This window comes from Furipterus horrens, unplaced genomic scaffold, assembly GCF_987537825.1.
Source record: "Furipterus horrens unplaced genomic scaffold, mFurHor1.1.pri manual_scaffold_3, whole genome shotgun sequence".
Classification (NCBI taxonomy): Eukaryota; Metazoa; Chordata; class Mammalia; order Chiroptera; family Furipteridae; genus Furipterus; species Furipterus horrens.
In genome coordinates, this window is record NW_028327173.1 from 43707178 (window position 1) to 43731237 (window position 24060).

A 24060-nucleotide genomic window follows, 5' to 3' on the forward strand; every position below is an offset into this window, starting at 1 on the left:
ATAATTATCAATCAAAGATAAACAAACCATCTTCATGATTCAGAGTGGGGAGGAAGGTGGTATTAGTGAGCTGTTTCTATTTGAGTAAAAGGAAAACATTATTTTTAGAAACAAGAAGTTCACTCTTTACCTCCCCTGCCACCACAAACACACATGCTTTGTAAGTTGTGTCCAAAAAAAGTGTGGTGTAGAAAAACAGTGTCCTGTCTGTATTAGCAGATACATTCGATGAGGTTAAAACATTCAACTTGCTATAGCACCTAATACCGCATTTCATAAAAAGCATTGCTTAAATCTTATAATAGCAGGGGAGTTCATTTTCACATAAAGGGAAATCCTTGTTGTAGTTCAGTGCCTTTCTTTTATGTTTCCATTCTGGAAAACCACACCCCTAGCCTGCATTTGGTCAGACCTTTCAGAAAGGAAGGGTCAAAAAAGGAGATCAGCACATGGTTTACAGACCAGAAATCTGCTTGGCAAAGGAGTTGCTGAAGACTGTGTGGCGTACAAGCTGCAGAGAAAGTACCTTTATGATTGATTTCCATTCAAGTCAGACTGACTGCAGTGTGGTCATTTTTCTAACCCATAACTGCTCGCACTGCAGCAGCCTGCTATCTGCAGGGTGTCTGAATTATAACAGTCTCTGTTCACGTTACCTCTTACACAAATTACTTACACTGGTTTCTTTTTCCATGCAAATTCATCAGTTTTACAGCTCCTCATAGCCACAGTCAGGAAACTCTGGCCAAAAGCACAAAATGATAAAATGGGTTAATTTTACTATACTTATTTTTTTTTTTCTTTCTGAAAGCTCTCTCTCATAGGCAGTGTTCAGGAAGTATATTACGGTAAAAGGGAGAGGAGATAACAAAGAAGTTGAGTTTTTTTTTGTCATAAATTACATTCCAAATTAATTACTTTTAACGATGATTCCAGATTTGCTTGAGTTTTTGTAGCGTTGTACGTTTTACAACCATGCGTTTCATAGAAAGTAGAACGAGTATTTTCCCATGTTCACTCCTTTTGTGTGGTGACATGGACTCTCTTACAAGATCTTTGCCACTAGAATGCAAAACAGCACAAAATTGTGCGGGGCCAATGGAACTGTGTGCTGTTGTTGGACTTGACCTGCCCCCACGCTGTCATCAGGTTCCCAAAGTCTCAATGAGTACATAGATTATATAATCTGGAGAGAAATATACCTCTTTATTTTCCAGTAGTTATTTTGTAAGTTGGAAATTGAGTGCTAAACCCTGATAGTCTTTATTTGGGGAGGAGGGGCCTTTTGGCCATGGTTTTGTATTCTTTAGTTGCCATGAAAATTTGAAGAAGGGGAAACTGATGGCTACTCTGTAAAATGTGAACCCCACAAGGGCAAGGTTTTTATATATCTTGTCCACCAGTGGACCTCAAGCATCTGGAACAGAGCCTGGCCCATTAAAAGTGCTCCATAAATATCTGTTGAATTTTATTGAACACAGCCTCTCAGGGGACAGGTGCCAACAGGAGTAGGTTGGCCACCCTGGTCACTTGTTCATGCCCCCCGCCGGCTCCTGCTGAACAAGTTGTAAACTCAGTGCACTGCCCTCTCCCAGGAAGAGTATGAAAATTTGGATAAAATGTTTCTTTTTCCATTATCCTCTCTTTCCAACAATACAAGCCTGAGCAGATTGTCTCTGGTGGATGGCAGAAGTTCAATAACCACAACCGTATCCAACTACTAATGTGTACAGAAGAGCAGGTCATTAAGAGGGTTGGCTACTAAAGTAACCCCTTTCTTCCAATAGCCCCCATTACTATAATGATTCCTTAATAGCAAACCATTTATTAAGAAATGACACAAAGGCTACATTCTCCTCATGACAGGGAAGAAGGGGGTGGGGACAAATGACTTAGAAATAACATCTGAAGAAACAAGTTAACCTTCTGAGGAGAATTCCTCTGTGGAACAAAATCCACACAAAGTTCAGGTCGGAGTATTTGCAATACTGCTTAAGAAAGTTGAGGCGCAGTCCTCATTATGTATATTTATAGATTTCTAAGTTTCCTTTTGCACTTATTAAAGTTTGGGGGTGCGACTGGAAAGGGTAATTATTCACTTTCCTTAATTCAGAGCATATTCATTGATCATCAGCTGTGTATACTAAACTGTGGTGAGCTGTTTAGGAGCACAAAAGAGACCCTGGGATCTGTAAGATTAAAGGCCATCTGGTATAACCTCCTGACTTGGTGAACTATGAAAGTTACTCAACCTCCTTGTGCCTCAGTTCCTTCCTAGTAGCACTGTGAGGATTAAATGCAATGATGTGTTTAAAGCTGTTAGTCCAGTGTCTGGTCCTTCAAGGATGCCTAATAAATGTTGGTCTTCATTATTGTGATGGTCATTGCCTTGGCAGCAGGTGGTGGTGGTGGTGGTGGTGGCTGTGGTGAGTTTTGATCTTTATCATAATTATTATTAGGATTATGAAGTCCAAAGAGTTTAAATAACTTAAGCAAGTCACTTAGGTGGTTATTGGCAGCGCTGGGACTCCAGACCCAGACCAGCACTGTCTAGCTTTATAGTTCTCAAAATACACTCAGTCCAGTTGGGGAGTAAATGTTATGCATGAGATAATTAATGATAAAGCCTATGGTCAAGTACAGATGGAGCAAAATTAAGTTTCACAATATATAGAACAGACAGAAAGTGTTGTGATTGCTCCAATCCTTCCTTAACATCCCTATGTTTGACTGACAGTGGCTACATAATCTCTGTAACACACCAGAAGGCAGTTAGTTGTTGGCTTCAGAAGCTCACCATGACATCCTAGGCAGGCACTGGACAAATCATTTAACCATTGAAAACTTTTAGTTTCCTAATTTTCAGGACTTATTGCCATTATTAACTAAGAAGCATGTTATATGTGTTATATATATATATCTTACTGCTATTTTATAATTGTTAAAATAATACGATCATTTGCTTATTTATGCCCTTTCATAGCACACAATTGGAAACAGTCTTTTATACCTGTTTACTCTCCCAGAAGAGTTACTTATCTATTGTGAAAATTCTTTTTTTTTTTTTTCTTGACAGCTGGGTTAGGCTTCTGTTGCCTCTTTCCAGGACCTAAATTAAGCTACCCACTGATTTCCCCACCTCCAGAGTCTTAGTGCCCTTTCTCATATTCTGTATGCTCTCGTCATATTATGGTTCTTCAGCTGCAACAATTACCATTTCCTCACTCAGAAACTGTCATGGATTCCACAGATCACTCACTCTACAGCTGATCTCCAGACTTATGCACATGCTTTCTCATTTGCCTAGAAACCCTCTCCTGCCTATTGTCTCTGCCTCTTTAAATCCTAACCATCCTTGAAGGATTAGCTTAAGCACCAACAATTCCTGAAATCAACCCTTTTTGTGATCCCACCAGCCAATGTGATCTATTTCTCCTTTGAACTTTCCTAGCACATTCTTTGTGTTTCTCCTTTGAGATTGAACCCATTCGGTATTGCATTAGACATTCAGGTATTATTTATCATTCTACTAGGTTGTAAACCTTGTAAGAACAGAGACACTGTGTAGCTTCTTAACATCTTAACTCTAAGGCAAATATTGTATATGAGAGTCAAGGTGGTGCAGGGAGAACAGGTTTCATGGTCAGATGTCCTTGACTTTTAATCCTGGCTCTCCCTCTTTTTGCCATTCTATAATTCAGGGCAAGTAATTTAACCTCATTCCAGGGTTTATTTCTCCTCATCTGGAAAATATACTTTCCTGAAACGGTTGTTTTGAGGATTAAGTTAGCTATAATAGAGTACTTACCAAAACATTCCCCCAACAGTACTCATAAAAGCCCGTCGAAAGCCCACCTTTTGAGTTCTTAGTTCGAACTCTCTTCCTGTTCAGATTACAGGCACTGAGAATACCCAATCCTGTTGCAGGGATCCTTGGTCAGTGACCCCCTACTCTAAGATATAATACTTTCTCTTTGGTCATCCCAATATCACTGAATCAAAATCCATTTCTATAAACGGATGGATTCACATCCATTGCAAGAGGCTGATACACACAGATGGTACCAAGGGATGTTTCCTTACAGGACTGTTTTGAAGAAGGCAGAATGTGGGGCTGTGCATTAGCAGGATTATTTAACCTAGGTTGTGGAATCCATTCTCATTTCAGAAGTTTAGTGAGGTTTTAAAATTCAAGACACACATAATCAGTTTTCCAAACCCTAAAGTGACTCACCAGAAGTCCAGCAGACGCTATGGGAAGTGTCACCGTGCTGCCAGGCCACCTGCTGCTATTGGCTAGGTTACAGCTATGGCGTACTAAGTGATTCACATGAAATAAGTACACAAGCAACTTAAGGAACATTTCTGTGGGCTTAATCTTAATCATTTTTTAATCTCCCTGAGAGTGGGGAACACCATATTTACACACGTATTTTTCATCCTTCACCTGTTCTTTCTCCCTTGACATTTTGTAAAGATACGGTAAAAGGCATTTCTTTCTAGGGCAGACCATGATAGACAAAGTGTTAACTAGAAGAGCAGCTGATTGTTCGCCACGAGGGAGAGGGCCTCAGACTTGTCCTCGCTGTGTCGTTAAACTCATTTCACTCACATCTTGCTCGTCTTTTCTTCTAAGAGTGAGGGAGTGGGGCTCATGGGATTCCCTCGGTGCTTGGGAGTGAAGCACCCACTCCATACAGCTGAGAACCCAGCCCCATCCTGAAACTTGTGAAGAAAATCTAAATCCAGACCCTTCTTTAGTTAATGAGGGGTGCGAATCTCGAAGCTCCATGAAGGCACAGCCATGAAGGGGTACCTGTTAGATGTATGCCAGGCCACTGAAAGGGATGATGGTTGATCCAGACCCATATTTGAATAATCAGCCCTCATAAAATATAAAATATTATGAAATAAAAGGGAGAAACATGCAAATACATTTAATATAAAAAGATTAGGGAATGACTTGGAAAATTATTAATTAGAACTCTGTTTCCACATATATTCAAGCCTAATCATTTGTTTTTGAACCAAAGGCCCTTCACCCATTAAAGCCTATCATTGAAAGATGTGTTTGAATTTCAAAAAGTGGATGTGAATTTCAGAGTTTTCCATTTCTTAGCAGTGGTTCGTTTTATATAATGACAGTTATTATTAAATTTTAGCCATTGCTATTAATCAAACAACTAAGTGTTTATTCTTAGAAATTGCTGTATCCCCTCACAGCCTCCCCTGAGTCTCTTATTTTATCATGGCACTGCAATTTCCCCTAAGCAATAATCCTGGGAAACATCCCGTACTCCCTCTTTCCATTATTAGCAGACTTAAGAAGTCAACGCATTTTCTTGATTCTGACTTCTAAATAACTTCCACCAAACTCCTTCCTTCCCATCCCTTGAATTTAGACCACACTCCCATCTTATCTATTTAAAGGACTCCCCTGGCTGCTATGGTTTTGCTGATTATATTCTTCAACTGCCAGGCCACTCCTCACCATTCTTACTCTCCTGACAGGGTGATGTTTCTAGATTACAAATGCAAATTTGATGGTAGCATTTTCACACTTTTTTGGTTCTCCTCTGACTAGGAATCAGTTCCATTTGGCCGGTGCTTACTGACTGCCTCCTGGTGTCTGGGTTTATATTAGCTGCTGACAATAGAACTGCAACAGTCCCAAATTATAGTGGAGGGTGAGAAGTTCATGCGTTGTTTTTGCTTTTGCGTCATCTTTCAAAAGAAGAGAGTATTTTTACTAATATAGTTGCACTACTGATTTTACAGAGTTGTTTCATAAAATGAATAGATGTTATTTATTTATTTAAAATACTTATTGTGCTACTACTGAAAATAAGGTATCTAGAGGCTCTAGGACATAAAAAAATGTAAGGAATTACAAGTCTCATACAACCGTCTGCTTTGAAAATCACGTATAGTCAAAATTATCCTTAATAATCCCTTAAATCAGAGGTTGGCAAATTCTTCTACACAGATATTTTCTGCTTTGTGAAGCACATGATCCCTGTTCCAGCTACTTGTCTCTGCCTCACAGAGTGGAAGCAGAGACAGTACCCAAATGAATGGGTATGGATGTTTTTCAGTAGAACTTCATCTACAGCAACTGTGTGCGGGGCCCATCGTTTGAAGGCCTTACGCAGGTGGGATGGATATTAAAGTGCAGGTGTGTGCAGGGTGCGAGATGATTCACAGGAAGCAGAAATCACACTTATCCCATTGCTAAAAATTAGAAAGATGAATTTGCAGTTCATACCTAATTCCAAAATATAGTTGAGTGAAGGCTATCAGGATCAGACAAAGTTAGAAAAGCTCGGGGAATGTTTTGGCTGGTCACTGAAGGTGAGTTGGAGCCCAAAACATGGAGGTATTTTTGTTGAAAGCACCCAGCAACATTGCAACCCTAGTGCTGATTGACCATTAAAAAAAGAGAAAAGACGAAAGATACCTTAGGAAAAAGATGTCTTTCTGGTGGAGACTTTTTATTGTCAACATACTTTTGAGTTTATTAGTGATTATTCTGGATAAGCTTACCCTATAAATTCAAAAAGTAAAATGTGTTAAACACAACCCTGAAATATACTCTCATTGATCTTTTATCTACAGAACTTAACTTACCTGTTTTTTCTTTTTTCCTTGTTTTTTTTTTTTTTTTTTTTTTTTCTTTTATTATAGCACCAATAGCTGCAGGAACTGGCCCAAATTTTTCTCTCTCAGATTTGGAAAGTTCTTCATACTATAGCATGAGTCCAGGAGCTATGAGGAGGTCTTTACCCAGCACATCCTCTACCAGGTAAGGGGATTGAAGCCTCTTTAAAAAGTCATATTCATAGTTACACACCTTGATTTTTAACTCTAGGCCTGCTAGACACTCAACAATATGCCTACAGCAGTAGAAGATACTAGGAGGTGGGTTCAGCCCCAACAGACTTTCAGTCTAACTGGGACAAGAAAGCAGATGCATATGTGGCAGAAATAGATAGACAGACAGACAGATAAATTACACACACACACACACACGCACCATACCACCCCTACAGACAGTGAAAACCGGCTAAGTTATGTGACAACGGGTAAAAATAGATAAACAAAGCTCTGTCCAAACAGAGTGATTTGTGCTCAGCAATAAATGTTGCTTCAGGTTAGTAAGATGGAAAGAGAAAGGAACATTGTTCCGTGTGGGGTGAAGACATGAGCAAAGGTGTGGAGGAAGGACAGATGACAAACGTAGCACATTCTCAGGAAATTAAGGATGAAGCTTGGCTAGGGAAACGGATGTGTGTTTTGGCATGTTTGGCACAAAGCTGATGCTGGTGACACCAGTCCCAGTCCCCATGCTCACAGCAGAGATCACACCTGCTTTCTAGCTTTTCTCCGGCTGAGCCTCCAAAGGTTTGGAAATCCAGTCTGTTGGAGTTGTCCGAAGAGATAAAGATAGCTTTGTGTGAGGTTATAAAAGTGAATGTTGTCCTGTGGCGGGCGTGGCTGGATCCTAAACCCCCTTGCACCTGGAGACTTCAAGAGGTAAAGCTGGAAGAGCAGAACCAGATAATGATTACAGGGCGCTTGATCCCCTTGAGGTTACAACGCCACAATCAGAATGAAGCGTTTTGCAAGATCCTGTTGTCTCTAGATAACCTGAACCAGAGGGAAAGGGATTAGGCATTAAACCCACAGTATTCTTTTACAAATTGGCTCTAGCATTGGACTGTGACAACAAAGAAAAGAATGGTGCAGAACGATCTTTATCATTTGTGTACTTTGCAGAAAAACATTGGACTATGGCATTTCCTCTGAAAGCAAGGACCGTAGTTTTATGATTTGAAACACTGTCTAGATTATAGAAATTTTCTTTGGTAGAGACTCATTCTTACTTTGACTTTAAAATTTTAACCATCATTACTTAACAACAAGAAAATCAGCTAAGTCATAACTTAATACCTTGAAAACAATTGGAACAGTTATTCTCTAAATATAACCACCAAATCCTACCACTATATTTCACATTATTTATAAGTTCCTACAGTTCGCTGTGGTATCGGCTCTTCATTCGGGGGGGGGGTCTCAAATCCAAAGTACATCTATAATAAAAGAATGAGATTGTGAACACATTCGGGTGCTAATACATTTTGAGGATTTTGAATGTTTGATGATGGAAGAGACATTGTATATAACTACACTCAGTCAACATGAAAAAGCTTTGCAAACACTTGTAGGCAGCGATTAATTTAAAAGTTGATGGGCTGTTTGTTTTTCATATGTGTGCTGCACATGTACCAGGGATGTCCCCAGCAGTGCTTCTCCTGCTGTTTTGTTGCCTTTTGTTGTGACTCTCTGAGGAGAAACCTGATTATTAATGTCATTTAAAAGGCTAGTGTCATTCTTGTATTCTGCAAATAACTAACCTTGATAAGGAGCTAATTATAAACAGCATCAGTAGTTAATAAGTCAGTAATATGTTTGTTTTACTCTCATTAGACTCTCCTAGAATGATTATTTTTTTAAAAAAAAATTCTTTAAGCATATAGACTCAACAGAATTATCAGTGTACAGGTTAGAAAATGTGTCCAAAAGAATACCCCAGACCTACATATAGAAAAGTTCATCAATCAATCGATATTTGTTCATGTTGTGCAAATATTAATTGGTTGCCTGGTCTGTGAGAAGCACTGTATTAGGTGCTTTACATACCTGACATGATTTAATCTTCACAGTCTGGCCATTTAACAGTGGATCAACCTAAAGTTCAGAGAAGTTAAGTAACTTGCCCCAGGTTATAGACCTAGTAAATGGTAGAATCTATATTCAGACTCAGGTTTGTTGAAATTTAAATAACATGCTATTTTTATACAGAATCCTCTTAATAATAGGGCTGATTCAGCCCTGGCTTCTGTGGCTCAGTGGATTGAGCATCAGCCTGCAAGCCAAGTGTCGCTGGTTCCATTCCCAGTCAGGGCACATGACTAAGTTGCACGTCAGGTCCCCAGTTGGGGGCGCAAGTGAGAGGCAACCACACAGTGATGTTTCTCTCCCTCTCTCCTTTCCTCTCTCTCTAAAAATAAAAATAAATAAACAAACAAACAAACAAATAAATTATTAAAAAAAAAAAAAAGAATAAGGCTGATTCTTTTAGTAAGGAACAACACGAGATGCCCCAAAAAGGAATATGTAGCATCTCAACTTTTCTTGGATACTTAGCATTTGCTGTCTTGAGTTATTATTCTTATTTTTGCCTGCTCACCTGGACTGTAAGTCCTTTAGAGGAGAGTGAGTCATTCTTCCTATTCAGCAATAATCATTATTAAATATCAAGGACATTGTCCTCAGCACTGTGGGCATCAAGTCAAGTAACAAGACTTTTACAGTCCAGTGGTTAGAGACTGACAAGTAAATGGAAGTTTTTAGTTTGGGGTACTATAAATGTTCTGGAAAGAGGCATTTTTCAATTTTGTGGGTCCAAGGCAAGATTTCTAGGCTTTACACATAATAGGGATTAAGCAAATATTTGGAATAAAGATAATATCCTTACCTTAATTTCTAGGTAGAATTGCTAAGAACACAAGAACAAATTTTACACACAAGTAGAGATAGCACATCATTCCTTAGAAGAGAAGGTGAGATCTTACTGCTACCTTCCTATTTTCCTTGAATGTTTCTGGGAGAATAAAATCCATGTGCGAGAAAATCAAGTACAAGAAACCAAAATTATTGACTGATTCATTACTAAATTTTAAAAAAAAAAGCAGATTGATAGCATTAATTGTAGTTTCTATACCCCTTCCTAGTAAACACCTCCAAAATCATAGAAGAGGTAGTTTAAAAACTGAGATTAAATATACTTTTTTATCCCCCCAAAATGTTGTCAAGATCAACCGTCAAGTTTGTAAAGTTAATGAACTTTGTCTGGGAAGTCCTCCATCTGTCCATCCCAGCGCGTCTAACGTTTTCAGTCCTGGATCTTTTTCTCTCCTTCATCCTATACCTTCATTCTCTAAACATGTTTAGAGTACCCTGAAAGTCCTTGATTTCAAACTAAGGCATCAGCTAAGAACTACAGACTCATTCACCTTTAGGATTTAATACCTGCATGGTGTATTTGCATTTTATTAATGGATACCAAGGAAACCAAATCTTGACAAACTCAGAAAAATATTAATAATAGAAAAATGATGGACAATAGAGTTGGCCTTTTGAATTGGATGTCATTGAATCATGACACTTGGATCAATCCTTGTCATAAGTACTCATGGCTGTTTCTAAGTCAGTGGCCCAAATCAGCAGCTTTTGAACATATGCTATTAGCCAGACACTGTGGTAGGCACTAGAGATTAAAAGATGTATAAATATTTTTATATTTATATTATATAGATTCTTATATATATTTATACAAATAGAGAGACAGAGAGAGACCCTTTCACCACAGTCTTCACAGTCCCATCAGAACACACAGGTCTTGCCTTTGTTTATTTGCCAGGGAACATAAGGGAAATATTTCTTTCATTCCAATTTATATTCTCCCAACTTCTAAAATGATTTCAAGTGGCTTTCAATTTTAAAACAGAACAGGTCATTTTAAAAATAGAAAGAGAGGCTAGAAACCATATGGAAGGATAGGCAAAGTTGTTATATTAAGGGCCTGAACAAAGAGTTCTTCCTTAAATTTACCCCTGAGCTTCCTGGTTGCCAAGGCAAGAAGGGGAAGAAATAGATTATATAATCTGTGTTTTCTAATAAAAGGGAACAGTGAAAATTCATTCAAAGAAACCATATTTTTTCCGGTTTTATGTATTAGTAGGAATTTTTATGTATATTCTTTTATAAAGTACTTCTATTAGATGCAGTTTTACATAAAATATAGAAAAGTTTTTCAAGCTGCTATTTTTCATTGAACTTCAAAGAGAGCCAAGCAAAGAACATTAAATAAGCTATTAAATGTATGTCCTTTAGGTACTAAGCTGGCGTGCAACAAATACGTTGCTTTCCTGTGGTCTGGCTTTAATGAGAACAGAACTTAAAGGCTAAGAATACTTGTCTGCCAACTTTAATAACTAGAATTTCTTGCCTTAAATTGGGCCCACCACATTTTTTATTTGGATTGCTTCAATAGCCTTTTAATTATCTCCCTGCCTCTCAGCTCCATCCCTTCTTTTCCCTTTGCTTTTCTGAATCTGTCATCCACACAACTACCAGAGTGGCCTTTCTAAAATATGATTCTGATGTCACTCCCTGTTTAGACTGTTTCAGGGAGTCTTCATTGCTTGTAGGATGAAGTCCAGACACACAATATCTTCCTTAACCTACACCCCCCTCCTTTGCTGTGCCATTCTTTGAACTTCAGCTATACCAAGCTCCTGGCAATTCTCTGCACATGTCACCCTTTACTCACAATGTTGTTTCTGCTTGGGATTTGCCTCCCTCCAGGAGGTGATGTTCAAAATACCCAATAACCCAAATGACATAAGCAAACCAACTAGGGCAGTGGCTGCCCTGCCACAGTGCTCAGGCCAAGTCCTGGAATGTGCCAGGTGTTCCAGACTTTAACCCTTTAGGTTTTGGATCATGAGGTTGTCCTGGGAAAGAGATAGGCAGCAAGGTTGGGGGAAGCTTATGGGGTTTCAGACAATGGCACTTTGCCAATTGGTAAAGAAGTATTTTAATATTTTAAAATCCAAAACGGCTGCCTGGGTGGTGCATAGCTGGGTAACAGCCCATCTCTGCCCTTTCCTTCTTTCTGCTCCGTCCCTTGACACTCACTGTTACAAGCACCTCAGAAACCATCTCCTCCGGGAAGCCTTCCCCTACCTCCCAGGCGCATTACTGTTTCCTTCCTCCATTGCGGAACCCATTATACCCTATTTGTGGTTCCATCGTAATTCCTCTATTTCTCTTGCATAATTTTGTTTACCTCTCTGTCTTCATCCACTAGACAGTAAACCCCACGGAGACAGGGGCCATGTCTGGTTCATCTCTGTATCTCGGCCTTTCGTCCAGTACCTGGTATGTGGGAGGTACACAGCAAGTGTTTGATGAATGAAAACATATTAGAAGCTCTGTGCCCTGAAACATGACCACAAGCGCTCCCACTAGGTCTACAACCTGCCCGTTCTGTAGTATTTCACTACCTTTTATCTGTCACCTTCTCTTCTCAAAGCCTCAAAATGGGAGGAAAAAAAAGATCAGTCCTTTAACTGGAGGAAACGGAAACATTCTGGAAATGTATCAACCATATCTCTCCAAAAATAAAAAATCCCTACCCTGATGGAATAGAACTTCATTTTGGTAATCTCTCTGTAGAGGAAGATATAAAAGCCATTGGACCGCTTTTTTTCCATGTCCCTCATTGTCACATAGGAGGAAGGAAATGCAATCCTTCCTTCCTTTTTTTTTTTGTCTCTTTTTGTTCCCTGTTTTATCTTTAGTGTCTAGATCAGTACCTGGACTATGTAACTCTGCAGAAAATATTTTTTGAATGAAAAGATCCAAGTGGAAGATGAGAAAAGATGGCAAAAAAAAAAAAAAAAAAGAAACAATTCAAGCTTTTCTTGAAGGGTCATGCACCCTGATTTTTATCCCTTCTGGGGTGCCAGAAGAGATTGAACTGATGTCTAGAAAAATTGCTGATGGCTGTGTCCCAGGCACAACCTGAGGAAACATGAAATGTGGGCTTATTACTGATACTTCCAGGGAGAGAGGAGCGGGCGCCAGCCACCAGTTCCTCAAAGGAGAAAGGAACAGGATGTGGCAGCAGCAGCAACTTGAGTGACAATAAAAATCAAGCCCAGACATTTGGAACAAGAGAGACCCAAGACTTTGTTCCACATCCAGTGACTCACTAAATTGAACAAGAGCCTAAAAGAGTCCTAGAATTATACCGAGTTGCCCAATTGCTTCCTCTCCTGGCTTGCTTTCAGCCAGAGAGGCAATGTCCAACTGAAAGGTGGTTGGGATTGCCTGTAAACATGTGCCCGTGTGTTATTTCAGCTCCACAAAGCGCCTCAAGTCTGTGGAGGATGAAATGGACAGTCCTGGTGAAGAGCCATTTTACACAGGCCAAGGGCGCTCCCCGGGCAGCGGCAGCCAGTCCAGCGGCTGGCATGAAGTGGAGCCAGGTAAGCAGGGGGCGAGGGGGCTTGTGGCTGGCACTGGGACATCTCCGTGCCCATGGGGGCCCACACCAGGCGCAAGAGGGAAGAGAGCAAGCTCTAAGCAGTTGGCTTTTTGACTTTTCCCCATGAACACTTGTTTGTATCTGACTGCTGCGTTTCTAAAAGGGTGGCAGTGAAAAGCAGCAAGTCCCTGAAATGAGAGTCCGGTGAGAATGGTCTAGGATTGTCTGCTCTGACATACTTTCACCTATGCTGTAATCCACTTGCTATGCGTTTGTTTTCATCCTAACTGCCTTTGGAGTTTGGCTGTTTGAATGATCTTTTAATAATCGAAATTAGAAATTATCAACTTTTATCAACGATAGAGAATGGGTTTCCTGTGCTACAATGTTTATATGGTACCTGGATTTTTATAAAATGAGACTACTTTATAATACATTCTTTCTATTACTGGGTATCATCATGATTGTTTTTCTGTTTAAATGGACCCATGGTCTTTATGTCCACCTTGAGTGAACTGAGCAAATGATGACTTCTAGTTTAACCTCCCAGGGTAGTCTAGTCTTGACTCTGCAGTATTGACAGTAATGTAAATAATTCTAATAGCAAAGACGTTTTGAAGTCTTTCTCCATGTCTGATCTCCACCTGGGCAAGGGGGAGTCTTCTCCACTGCCTTCCCCAAGATGCAAATCCAAGCAGCTGCAGAGGATAGGATGTGGGTTTTAGAATTAGAGGGGCAGCGTGTAATCCTGGAACCAGCCGCTGCTGGCTATGTGATTACTGGCAAATTACCTAGCCTCTCTGAGCCTGTTTATCTCCATCTTTATAATCTGTCAATAATAATAGCTCTTTCAGCGCTCTTGAGAATTAAATGAGATAACATATGTAAACCATCTAAGAATTGTATAAAAATGTTTTCTGACCATTCTCCCTCACCCATGCCTCAGAGTACTTTCCTGCAAGAACAGACAAGCACCAAGAAAATATCTGGACTACCCCTTTCATCTTCAAATCTTAACTCCCATCTCTGCTCCCTAACATAGGAAAAGACAAATCTTGGAGGATGTGACTATAAAGGAGTAGCCGAAGGGATGCTGAAACTGTTCTAGATCCTGACTGTGGTGGTGGTTACAGGAATCTGTACAGGTGTTAACATTCATAGAAAAGTATACCTTCCCCACCGGCCTCCAGGCATTTTTACTGTATTTTAGAAAACAAAAGAAAACCTCAGGCCCCTCGGGCTGAGCCCCTTCTCCCTTTACTAAAATGCAAAATTTTTACTTTCCCTTGCTTCTGCCTGGTCTTCCTCAACCCATTCATTCATTCATTCATTCATTCTCTCACTCATTGAACAGTTGTCATTGGGAACTTGCTCTGGATGAAGTGCTGTGCCTACTTCTGGGAACTCCAGGATGAATGGGAAGCCTATGGCTCCTGCTTTCAAGCAGTTCACAGCTGGGGGTGGGATACAGACACACGAGAAGCTTGTCCCTAAAGTGAGATGGGAAATACAAGGACAGGATATTAGCCCCTGGTGCTGACTTCTTCTGTTTTTACCAACACAGCACTCAAGGTGTGGTGGGGCTTCTGTAAAGGCCACATCAGCATCGTTCCACACTTACATCATGCCCGTTTGCCTGGAGTGGCTGAGAAATACCCCCAGGCCCGAATGAGAAGGGAAATGCTGACTCCTCCCTGCCACTGACTGCAGCGTCAGCAAGGCCTCAGTGGAGTGCCAACGGAAAGTTTATGGGCTATTAAAAAATTAAAAGATGTGAAACTTTTTTGAACCCTTCTTAAAGGCTAATTAGAGCCCTAGTCAGTTCACCTGCTTCAGTGAAAATCAGAATCGATGCATATAGGTTTGGTATGTTTGTGCTTGAGTGCTGTACTGATGTGGTTTTAGGCATCTCAGGGCTGCTTTTCTGGTGCTCATGTCCCAGGGACTCAGCTGCCATGAGAGGCTGCCCTTTGGGTCTTTAAGTAGATTGCTTTTGGGCATATTTGGGGGCAGTGGTGTTGGTGGAATATAGTGCACTTGGATCCAGTAACTGTTTTATTCAGACTAATTCTTTCTCTCTCTGCACATTATGGATCAAATTATTATGAATTTTAACATCTGAATACCTATATTATTTTTAGTCATTAAATAACTAGAATTTAATGGCTGACTTCTTTTGGAGGATAGATGGATCAATAGATAGATAATACCATATATAGTATAATTATATGATTATGGGGGATTTCTCTAAGAGATATACAAATATATAAACCTAAACATATATAATTTTTTAGAAACATTCCCCACAATTATATTCCTGGACTGATTTTTCCCTTCTCTGTCCCTAAGTCATTACAGAAAAATGCAGTTTCATGGTATATGTGTGTGGAGAGGATAGTGGATAAATTTACATTTGGCCACATTCAGCATAGAAACTCATAATTGAAACAGGGCCTGAGGGGACATTAAAACTCAACTGAAGGATGTTGTACATGTTCATGGTGACTTTGGTGTCATTAACTCACACCAGCCATTTTAAATGGATAATTTATGCTGCCAGATGGTCCTTTTTGGGGATTTTCCATCCAGCCCAATCCCCTTTTTGGCACAGAGAACACGCTTATGTTGTTCCCACACTGATCTGGGCTTGCATGGCTTTCCCCCCGGGGTACAGTTCATTGAGTAGGAGGCTTTTTAGTGATTCACTCATGTAAATTACCTTCAGAGCATGTTGGGAGTTCTGTATGTCTGAATGCACCAGCAGCGTCTTGGTTGCCTGCATTTGGGATAATTCTCTCAAACAAGTACTAAAGGATACTTTGTTCATGCTTCAGATGTGACACAGAGAACAAGGCCTGTGCTTACTCCTCACTCAGAGAGCTTTGCATCTGTTTACCTGCCCTGAAATGCTTTCTCAGGGCTCCACGTCCAAAAGGTCCAAAAGAGGGCCGAAGGTGGCCAGAAGAGACGCATTTCCTTGAGCAACAGGAAGGCTTTGGAAAGTGAAACAAACCAGACGAGCAGTAAATTACATAGGCTCTTTCGAATGTCTTCTGTAGTATCCTGTTCCCCATTAGTTTATCTCAGCACTTTTAGTGCACAGCTCTTATTATCTGGGAAGAAGGGCATAGGAGATTAAAGATGATGTTAGTTTTAAAAACATCAGACAACCTCAAGCTGACTTTTGCTTCTCTTACAATGCTTCATTTGTTCCCGCCACTTAGTTTTGTCTCCCAGTTATCTCGGAACTGGGTTAGATGTGAAGCTTTGAAGCTAATCACACACTGATGAAATGAGTTCTATGAAATTCTATCAAGCAAAAATGCACATACCATCAACTCATGTTTATCTGTACAAGTGAAAAATTGCAGAGAAACTGATAATGCAAATGAATAGGAAGGAAACCAACAGACAGGCGTCTACATTGGGTCAGACACTGTGCGTGATGCTTTTCATCTATATGGTAGAAATTATAGCTGCAATTGTTTTTTAAAGAAAAATTACACTTCTCTAAAATATGCAAAATAGAGTGATCCTGACTTATTAGAGAGGAAACAGAATTATAATCCAGAATCCAGACTTCAACTAAATCTGATTTCAGAATATAAGTTTTGTCTTCTACACTCAATAACCTCTTTTACCATAAATGTTTATGCTTGTGTTTTAAAGTCTCATGCCCTGGGATTGTACTGAAATTAAAAACATAATAATAAAAAACTAGCAAACCAGAAAAACCTGGAAAATCCCCTACTGTCCGTGTCCCAAATTTGCATTGTACAGCCACAGCCAGGAAAGGAATGTGGGTTATTAAATACACATAGGATATAGTATATAAGCAAATAGTAGTAATGTTAACAAAGTGAAATACCTATCATTTTTTGCTTATAAAATCAAATAATCCTCAGCATTCATATCTGGGTTCAAATAATAGCTCTTTAGAGAGGCTCCCAGTGATCTAAAATAGCTGCTGACTCTCTTCCATCACCTTGTAATTCATAACCCTGCTTCGCTTTCTTCATACCACTGTCTACTCTTATTGTCTGTTTTCTCTGTCTAGGAGATACATTTCATGAGCAGTGGGGCTCAGTCTCTCTTTAAACCTAACACCCATAAGAGTGCTTGGCACACGATAGATACTGAATAAATTTTGATTGATTGGTAGGTGGATTGATGAATGGATGGATGGATGGATTGAAGGCTGTAAAGCTGAGAGATTGGGGTGCTTTCAATAAATCTGAAAGCAGAATTTGCCACCAATAATTTTCTCAGAATTGATATTTATGATAATATCAATCTATAGGCTGCTATTCAGAATGATTGGTAAGGCTCAGCCAAGCTTCACGGGTTACTGAGTTGCATAACTTCCTGCACTAGAGACCACACCGGCAGAGAGAGCACATAAGTATCAGTCAATTCCAGCAGAAGTCCAGATAGTTATTTATTGTGAAAAACACATGAAAGTATAGGACTTTGCGGTGAAACTTAGTTAGCACTGTATTTGAAAACAGAGGTAAGCGGCTACTTAAATTTTATCCTATAGAAAAACATACAGAGTTCTACCATGCATTTAATTATAGTGTGATTGTCAAACCTTATTAATAAACAGAATTACAGTTAGCCAAGATGCTGAAAATTCTAAACATTTCAGTGAAAACTTTTAAAGTCAAATTTCAGAGATTAACTCCTTTCAGAGATGGACTTCTTCCCAAAGACTTAGTAGTCCTCGTTTTTGAAGGTCAAAATTAAGCACTGTGATGGCATGCTGTCTCTTCCTGCCACAATTATTAAATAAAGAAATATGTTTCTTTTAAAGGCATTTGTAGAAGAGTATTTTGGTCAACTTCTGGTCAACCAGCAGTTTAGGACAGTTAGAACTCGAGCTCAGTGTCATAACTGCAGGAGCACAGTTGGATTTTTGCAGACTTATGTTAGTTCACTGAAATTTTAAGTACCCCCATATCAGATTCAGTTGGATACCCAACTCTGCTGGTTCTAATTTGACTGCCAACAGTCATTCATCTATTGTGGGAATGAGGGGGAGTTTACCAACTTAAACTTGTGGCTGAGACACATAAGGGGGAGGCCATTATCGATGCCAATAAAAAGGCAGCAGACTGGTAACAACAGTCCATTGATCATGGACACTCTGCTGCACTGGCATATATTAGGGAAAATTATTAAATCTCCCGCAAACTCCTGCCATAATAGGAACAGTCACTGTTACAGAACACTGCCTTAGGATCAATGTCTTGGCTTTTCCTCTGCGTTTCTGGAGCAGCGGGAGAGCATTGTTATGTGACAGCATGTCTTCCACTATCGCTTTATTATTGACACCTACTCATTAGAGACAGGTGGTGGGCCATGGAGCACCAGTACAGGAAGAAGGGGACTGGTCTTTAGAGATGCTACTATATCAGAGAAATTTCATCCAAATAAGGGTTTATGACAGGAAAGCTATACTACAAAATGAGTGCTCTGACCATCCTTCAGAAGTGCCTATTTTTTAATGCCAAGAAAAGGAGACTAAAACAACCTATTGTAATTGGATTCTAAAAGTTTACCTTTTATTTTTAATTTTTTTAATAATTTGCTTTTTATTGCTTTTTCCCATCACCATTTATTCCCTTCATACCCTCTTCCACCTCCCTCCACTGCCCTCCCCCCACTATCACCAAGAAGGTTGCCTTTTAAAAGAAAAGAAACAATCTCACACACATGCACATATACTCCCTGTATGTGGTTGTGTGGTTGTCATATACATATATATGATAAAGCATGGTCAAAAAAATTACTGTTGTATCCCTGAAGCCTGTTACAGTACCTGGCACATGGTATTCAGTCAATATTTGTTGAATACATAAATAGCTAACAAGATGGAGACCACATGCATCTTATCCTGTCCTTTGAGCAGGCTGAAATGCTCAGGGAACAGAGGCTGCGTACATTTGTTGAGCGAATGAACGTAGTGCCACTTGTATCAGGGAGCCCAGATGCACAAGCTGGTGGCTACAGAAGCTCCCAGGAAAGCAGATGCTGCGTTTCAGCTGCTCTTGTTCTGAATAAATAAATTAACCAAATCTCCAAATTGTTAATTTCATGTTTGAAAATGAAGTTGTGTAAATATTCTAGAAGGAAGGGGAAAAAAACATAGCTCACACCTTAGTTTTATGTGTGAAATCTTCCTTCCTAACCTGCCCTGTCACCTTCGTCAGCACAGCCCCAGTGGCTTTGGCAGCAGAGGCCAACTCATCGTGTGGCCTTGCTGAGCGTGTTCTAAGGAGGGATTTAAAGTGTATTTGGTTCCTTCCACAACAATCTTCATGGCTTGCCGGGGAGGGAGAAAATAAAAAAGAAATAGAATGTATCATAAAGAGGTAAAAGTACAAATTAAGAACCAAAATGTTATCATGGTTGCCTTCTGCCGTGAATAAGCCTGGGATTTTTAGTAAAAGCTACTTCCCCGAATTCCCATGTCCTCATATGTAAACATTGGGGACAATGAGACAGTCTCACCTTCCTGACTCATAACTTTCAAATGATCAAATGAGATGGTAAAAACAGGAGCTATCATTGATTAAGCACCAAATGCGTGCAAGGTTCTGTGCATCACACTGGACATAGAGTACTTTTAATACATGCAGAGTACATATACTTAATAAATCAAAAAGCTTTAGACAAATACTATATATCTTGTTTTTGGTAAAGACTTTGAAAACTCCGAAATGCTATTGGAGCTTTACATACTAGGAAATTCAATTGAAAATATATTGTATGTGTCTGTTTCTACTGTATGCAAAGCACTGTGCAAGATGATAGCGGGAAAAGTAAATAAAGAAACCAAGGCAGACCTTGTCCTCCAAGGGCTTCCAGTCCAGTGAAGGAAAGAAGGGTAACTGGTTAAACATGTACCCAGTGGCTTGTAATATTAATACAAGGTATAGAGTATACTAAGAATCATGTTGGTTAAGAGTTTATTTGTGGACTTTGACCACAGTCCTCCCTGTACCTGTTTTAAAAAAGCTGGTGCAACAGCTATTCCATTATGCAGGGAGCATCAGTGAATGCTGGTCCCTGTTTCCTCCCCTTCATCCAATCAGAATCTTATCTTTCTTCATCTCTAAAAAGTGTGTAGAAAGCTGAAATGCTAGGAAACTCCAAGCAAGTGCACAAGGCATTAATGCCATCCTACTGCAGCCAAAGGTGTCTCTCTGCACCCATGGAGGCAAATCTCCTCAGTGGTTAAGAAAATTGGGCAGAATCTGAGAAAATACTTAGAGGAAACAAAATTATTCTGAATTGAGATTAAATATCCAGAAAGTATAGTTGGAAGAGGAGAAACAAAAGATTAGGTAGAGAGATAGATGATAGATGAGACTTACCTAAGAGTTTGCTGTGTTGATTTTCCCATATCCAGTAAATTTTATTTATCTAATAAATATCATTACATATTTATAGAACTCAGAAGGTGGTTTAAACCTCTGATATAAAGAGAAAAAAAATACTTCTTTACTATTCTTATGCCCTCTGTTCTAGTCTATGGACACAATGTAGATATTTCATAGACTTAAGTAATTCCACAATTTAACAATAAAAAATAAATTTACTTGTATTTTGTCATTGGAATGCTGCTAAAACTTTAAATATGAGTTTTATAAGTAATAGCTAATGTTTATTGAACACTTACTATGTCTATATATTGTTCTAGGCTCTATATCTGTATACACAATTATATATTAAATATGTATATAGCTTTTAATACTTTTATATATTTCTATGTAGAAATTCATAGAAATATGTGTATATGTACATATATATTCCTTTAATTTGTAAAAATGATAAAGACCACTAGTAATATTATTTGCAGACTTATTTCCCTCTCTGATATGTTTTTATATTTTTTCTACATACTGATGATTTTATTTAAATATTAAATAATCAAGTACAATGCTATTGCTTTATCTGGGAGTAAAGTTCTGTCTTTTCATGGCCATCAGTGTTTTTAATAAAATAGTTTTTAGTGCTTGAGAATAAAGGGCTTTATATGGGGCACAGGGAGAGAGGAAAGAAAGAATTCCAATGATCCACACAGACCTCAGGAGTCAATAGCTTTTCGGCCCTGCCCTGCTGCCGTTTCTGACGAGGCTCTGCACATCCCAGTGCTCTCTGCTCGACAGAGGATTACAGTAATGCCTATCCATCCAATTCTATCCATCTAAGGATTTCAAACACACTATAAAGTTATCAATTAATCAAAGACATGGCACCTATTTCAAAATGACGGGTGAATTACATCCTAGATTACGAGAAATGCTCACATCCACATAGTAAATCAAGGACTGTCTCCTGATGAGTGCCTGAACAACACACCAAATACTCAAACAGAGAGGATTCTCTCCAGCCCTGAGTCACAAAATATGTCTCTCATATAGGAGAAAACTTTGGGAATAATTCTGTTAAAAAAGTCACTTAATTTTGAAGCATCTCTTTTTTAAAAAGTTATATTTATTAATAATACTATTACAGTTGTCCCAATTTTTCCCCCTTTATCCTCTCCACCCAGGACTCCCCACTCCCTCAGACAATCCCCACACCACTGTTCATCTCCATGGGTCATGTGTAAGTTCTTTGGCTGCTACATTTCCTACACTGTACTTTGCATCCCCATGGCTGTTCTGTAACTACCTAATTGTACTTCTTAAACCCCTCACCTCTTCACCCATTCCCCTACACCCTCCTCCCCTCTGGCCACCATCAAAATGCTCTCTGTATTCATGATTCTGTCTCTGTTCTTCTTGTTTGCTTAATTTGTTTTGAGATTCAATTGTTGAAAGATATGTATTTATTGACATTTTATTGTTCATAGTTTTGATCTTCTTTTTCTTAAATAAGTCTCTTTAACATTTCATATAATAATGGTTTGGTGATGATGAACTCCTTTAGTTTTTTTTCTTATCTGGAAAACTCTTTAACTGCCCTTTGATTATAATGATAGCTTTGCTGGGTAGAACAATCTTGGCTGTACGTCCCTGGTCATCATGATTTTGAACATTTCTTGCCAATCCCTTCTAGCTTGCAAAGTTCCTATTGAGAAATCAGCTGACAATCTTATGGTAATTTCTCTATAGGTAACTAACTTCTATTTTCTTGCTGCTTTTAAGATTCTCTCTTTATCATTAACCTTTGGCATTTTAATTATTATGTATTTTGGAGTGGGCCTCTTTGCACCCATCTTGTTTGGGACTCTCTGTACTTCCTGGACTTGAATGTCTATTTCCTTCAACAAATTAGGGAAGTTTTCTTTTATTATTTTTTTCAAATAGATTTCCAATTTCTTACTCTTGCTCTTCTCCTTCTGGCACCCCTATAATGTGAATGTTGGAACACTTGAAGTTGTCCCAGAGGTTGCTTCAACTATCCTAATTTTTTTTTAATTCTTTTTTTCTTCTTGTTGTCTGATTGGTTGTTTTTGTTTCTCTATATTCCAAATTATTGATTTGATTATTGGCTTCATCCACTCTACTGTTGTTTCCCTGTAAATTGTTCTTTATTTCAATTAATGTACCTTTATTTCTGACTGGATCTTTTCTGTGTTGTTGAGGTCCTCACTAAGTTCCTTTAGCATCCTTATAATCAGTGTTTTGAACTCAACATCTGATAGAGTGCTTATCTCCATTTTGTTTAGTTCTTTTTCTGGAGTTTTAATCTGTTCTTTCATTTGGGCCATGTTTCTCTCTCTCTTCATATGGCAGTCTCCCTGTGTTTGTTTCTGTATATTAGGTAGAGCTACTATGACTCCCTGTCTTGGTAGTATGACCTAATATGGTAGATGTCCTGAAGGGTCCAGGGGCATAGCCTCCCCTATCACCCAAGCTGGGTACTCAGGGTATACTCATCATGTGGGCTGAGTACATCCTCCTCTTGCAGTTGAGCCTTGGTTGCTGTTGGCAGATCAATGGGAGGGATTTACCCAGACCAGTCAGCTGCAAGAACTGGCTGTGACCACTGACCACCAACCTCCACCCTCCATTGAGGATCAGCTATGCAGGGGCAGGGTGGTGGTGATCTGACAGTCTGTAGCTATCCATGGGTACACTGGCTCTGAGGTCTCCTGGGGGGTTCTGGCCAAGGTCAGCCCCCACCGGTATTTTGCCTTGAACACCCTGCCTGAGCTGCAAAGCAATCTGAGATGGTTGATACTTGTGTTGGGCTTAGAGATTCCAGGGTGAAACCAAACTGTTGACCTAGGGTGGCTCCTGCTAGTGCTGGGCCAGGGGACCACTAAACAAGAGGTAGAGGGGCTATGGGCTCTCTGAGGATGGTTGTTGCTTGTTTGATAGGATTTAGGAAGTTGTGAAGCCTGAACCAAGACCAGCCATTCATATGGAAAAGCAGCTTGGGTAGGCCCATAAGTTGGGTGAGACTGAGTCTGTGGGGATCTCCAACGTGGGGCAAACAGTGTTAGCCAGGTTGATGGAGTCTTAGATATGGCACCAGCCTACTGGCTCTGTGGCTCTGTGGGTGGAGGGTTCATCAAAGGGACAGTGGCCTCTGCCCACCTTTCTTCTGGGAGAAAGATGTCCCCCAGTTCTTGCCTTGATGCCAGACACTTAAGTTCCTCCCTCTATGCCACTGTTGCCTTTCAAGCTGCTACCCTAGTGCTGGAGCTCAGAGGGAGTGACTCTGAGAAGTCCATGTGTGGGTTCTTTAAGAAGAAGTGCTTGGGACTCCAGAAGTTTCTCCCACCAACTCAGTCCCCTTGTTTTTGCAGCCAAAAGTTATGGGTACTTATCTTCCTGGCACTGGAACCCTGGGCTGGGGGGCCTGGTGTGAGTCTGGGACTCCTCACTCTCAAAACATCCTTCCAAATTTTTATCCACCACATGTGGGTGTGGGAGCAGGCCGTTCCATGTCTCTGCATCTCCTACCAGTCTGGGTGGATGTGG

The 24060-nt window shown here is 39.7% G+C and overlaps 1 protein-coding gene across 2 annotated transcripts in view; it reads left to right on the forward strand.

Annotated features, from left to right (window-relative positions):
• NFIA (nuclear factor I A) overlaps nt 1-24060 on the forward strand; it is a 362734-nt gene that overhangs the window by 248686 nt on the left and 89988 nt on the right. For both annotated transcript variants that reach the window (XM_090269546.1, XM_090269545.1), the window contains exons 5-6: nt 6685-6802; nt 12991-13118. In XM_090269546.1, the coding sequence (XP_090125672.1) occupies nt 6685-6802; nt 12991-13118 (246 nt within the window). The remainder of the gene's footprint in view (nt 1-6684; nt 6803-12990; nt 13119-24060) is intronic.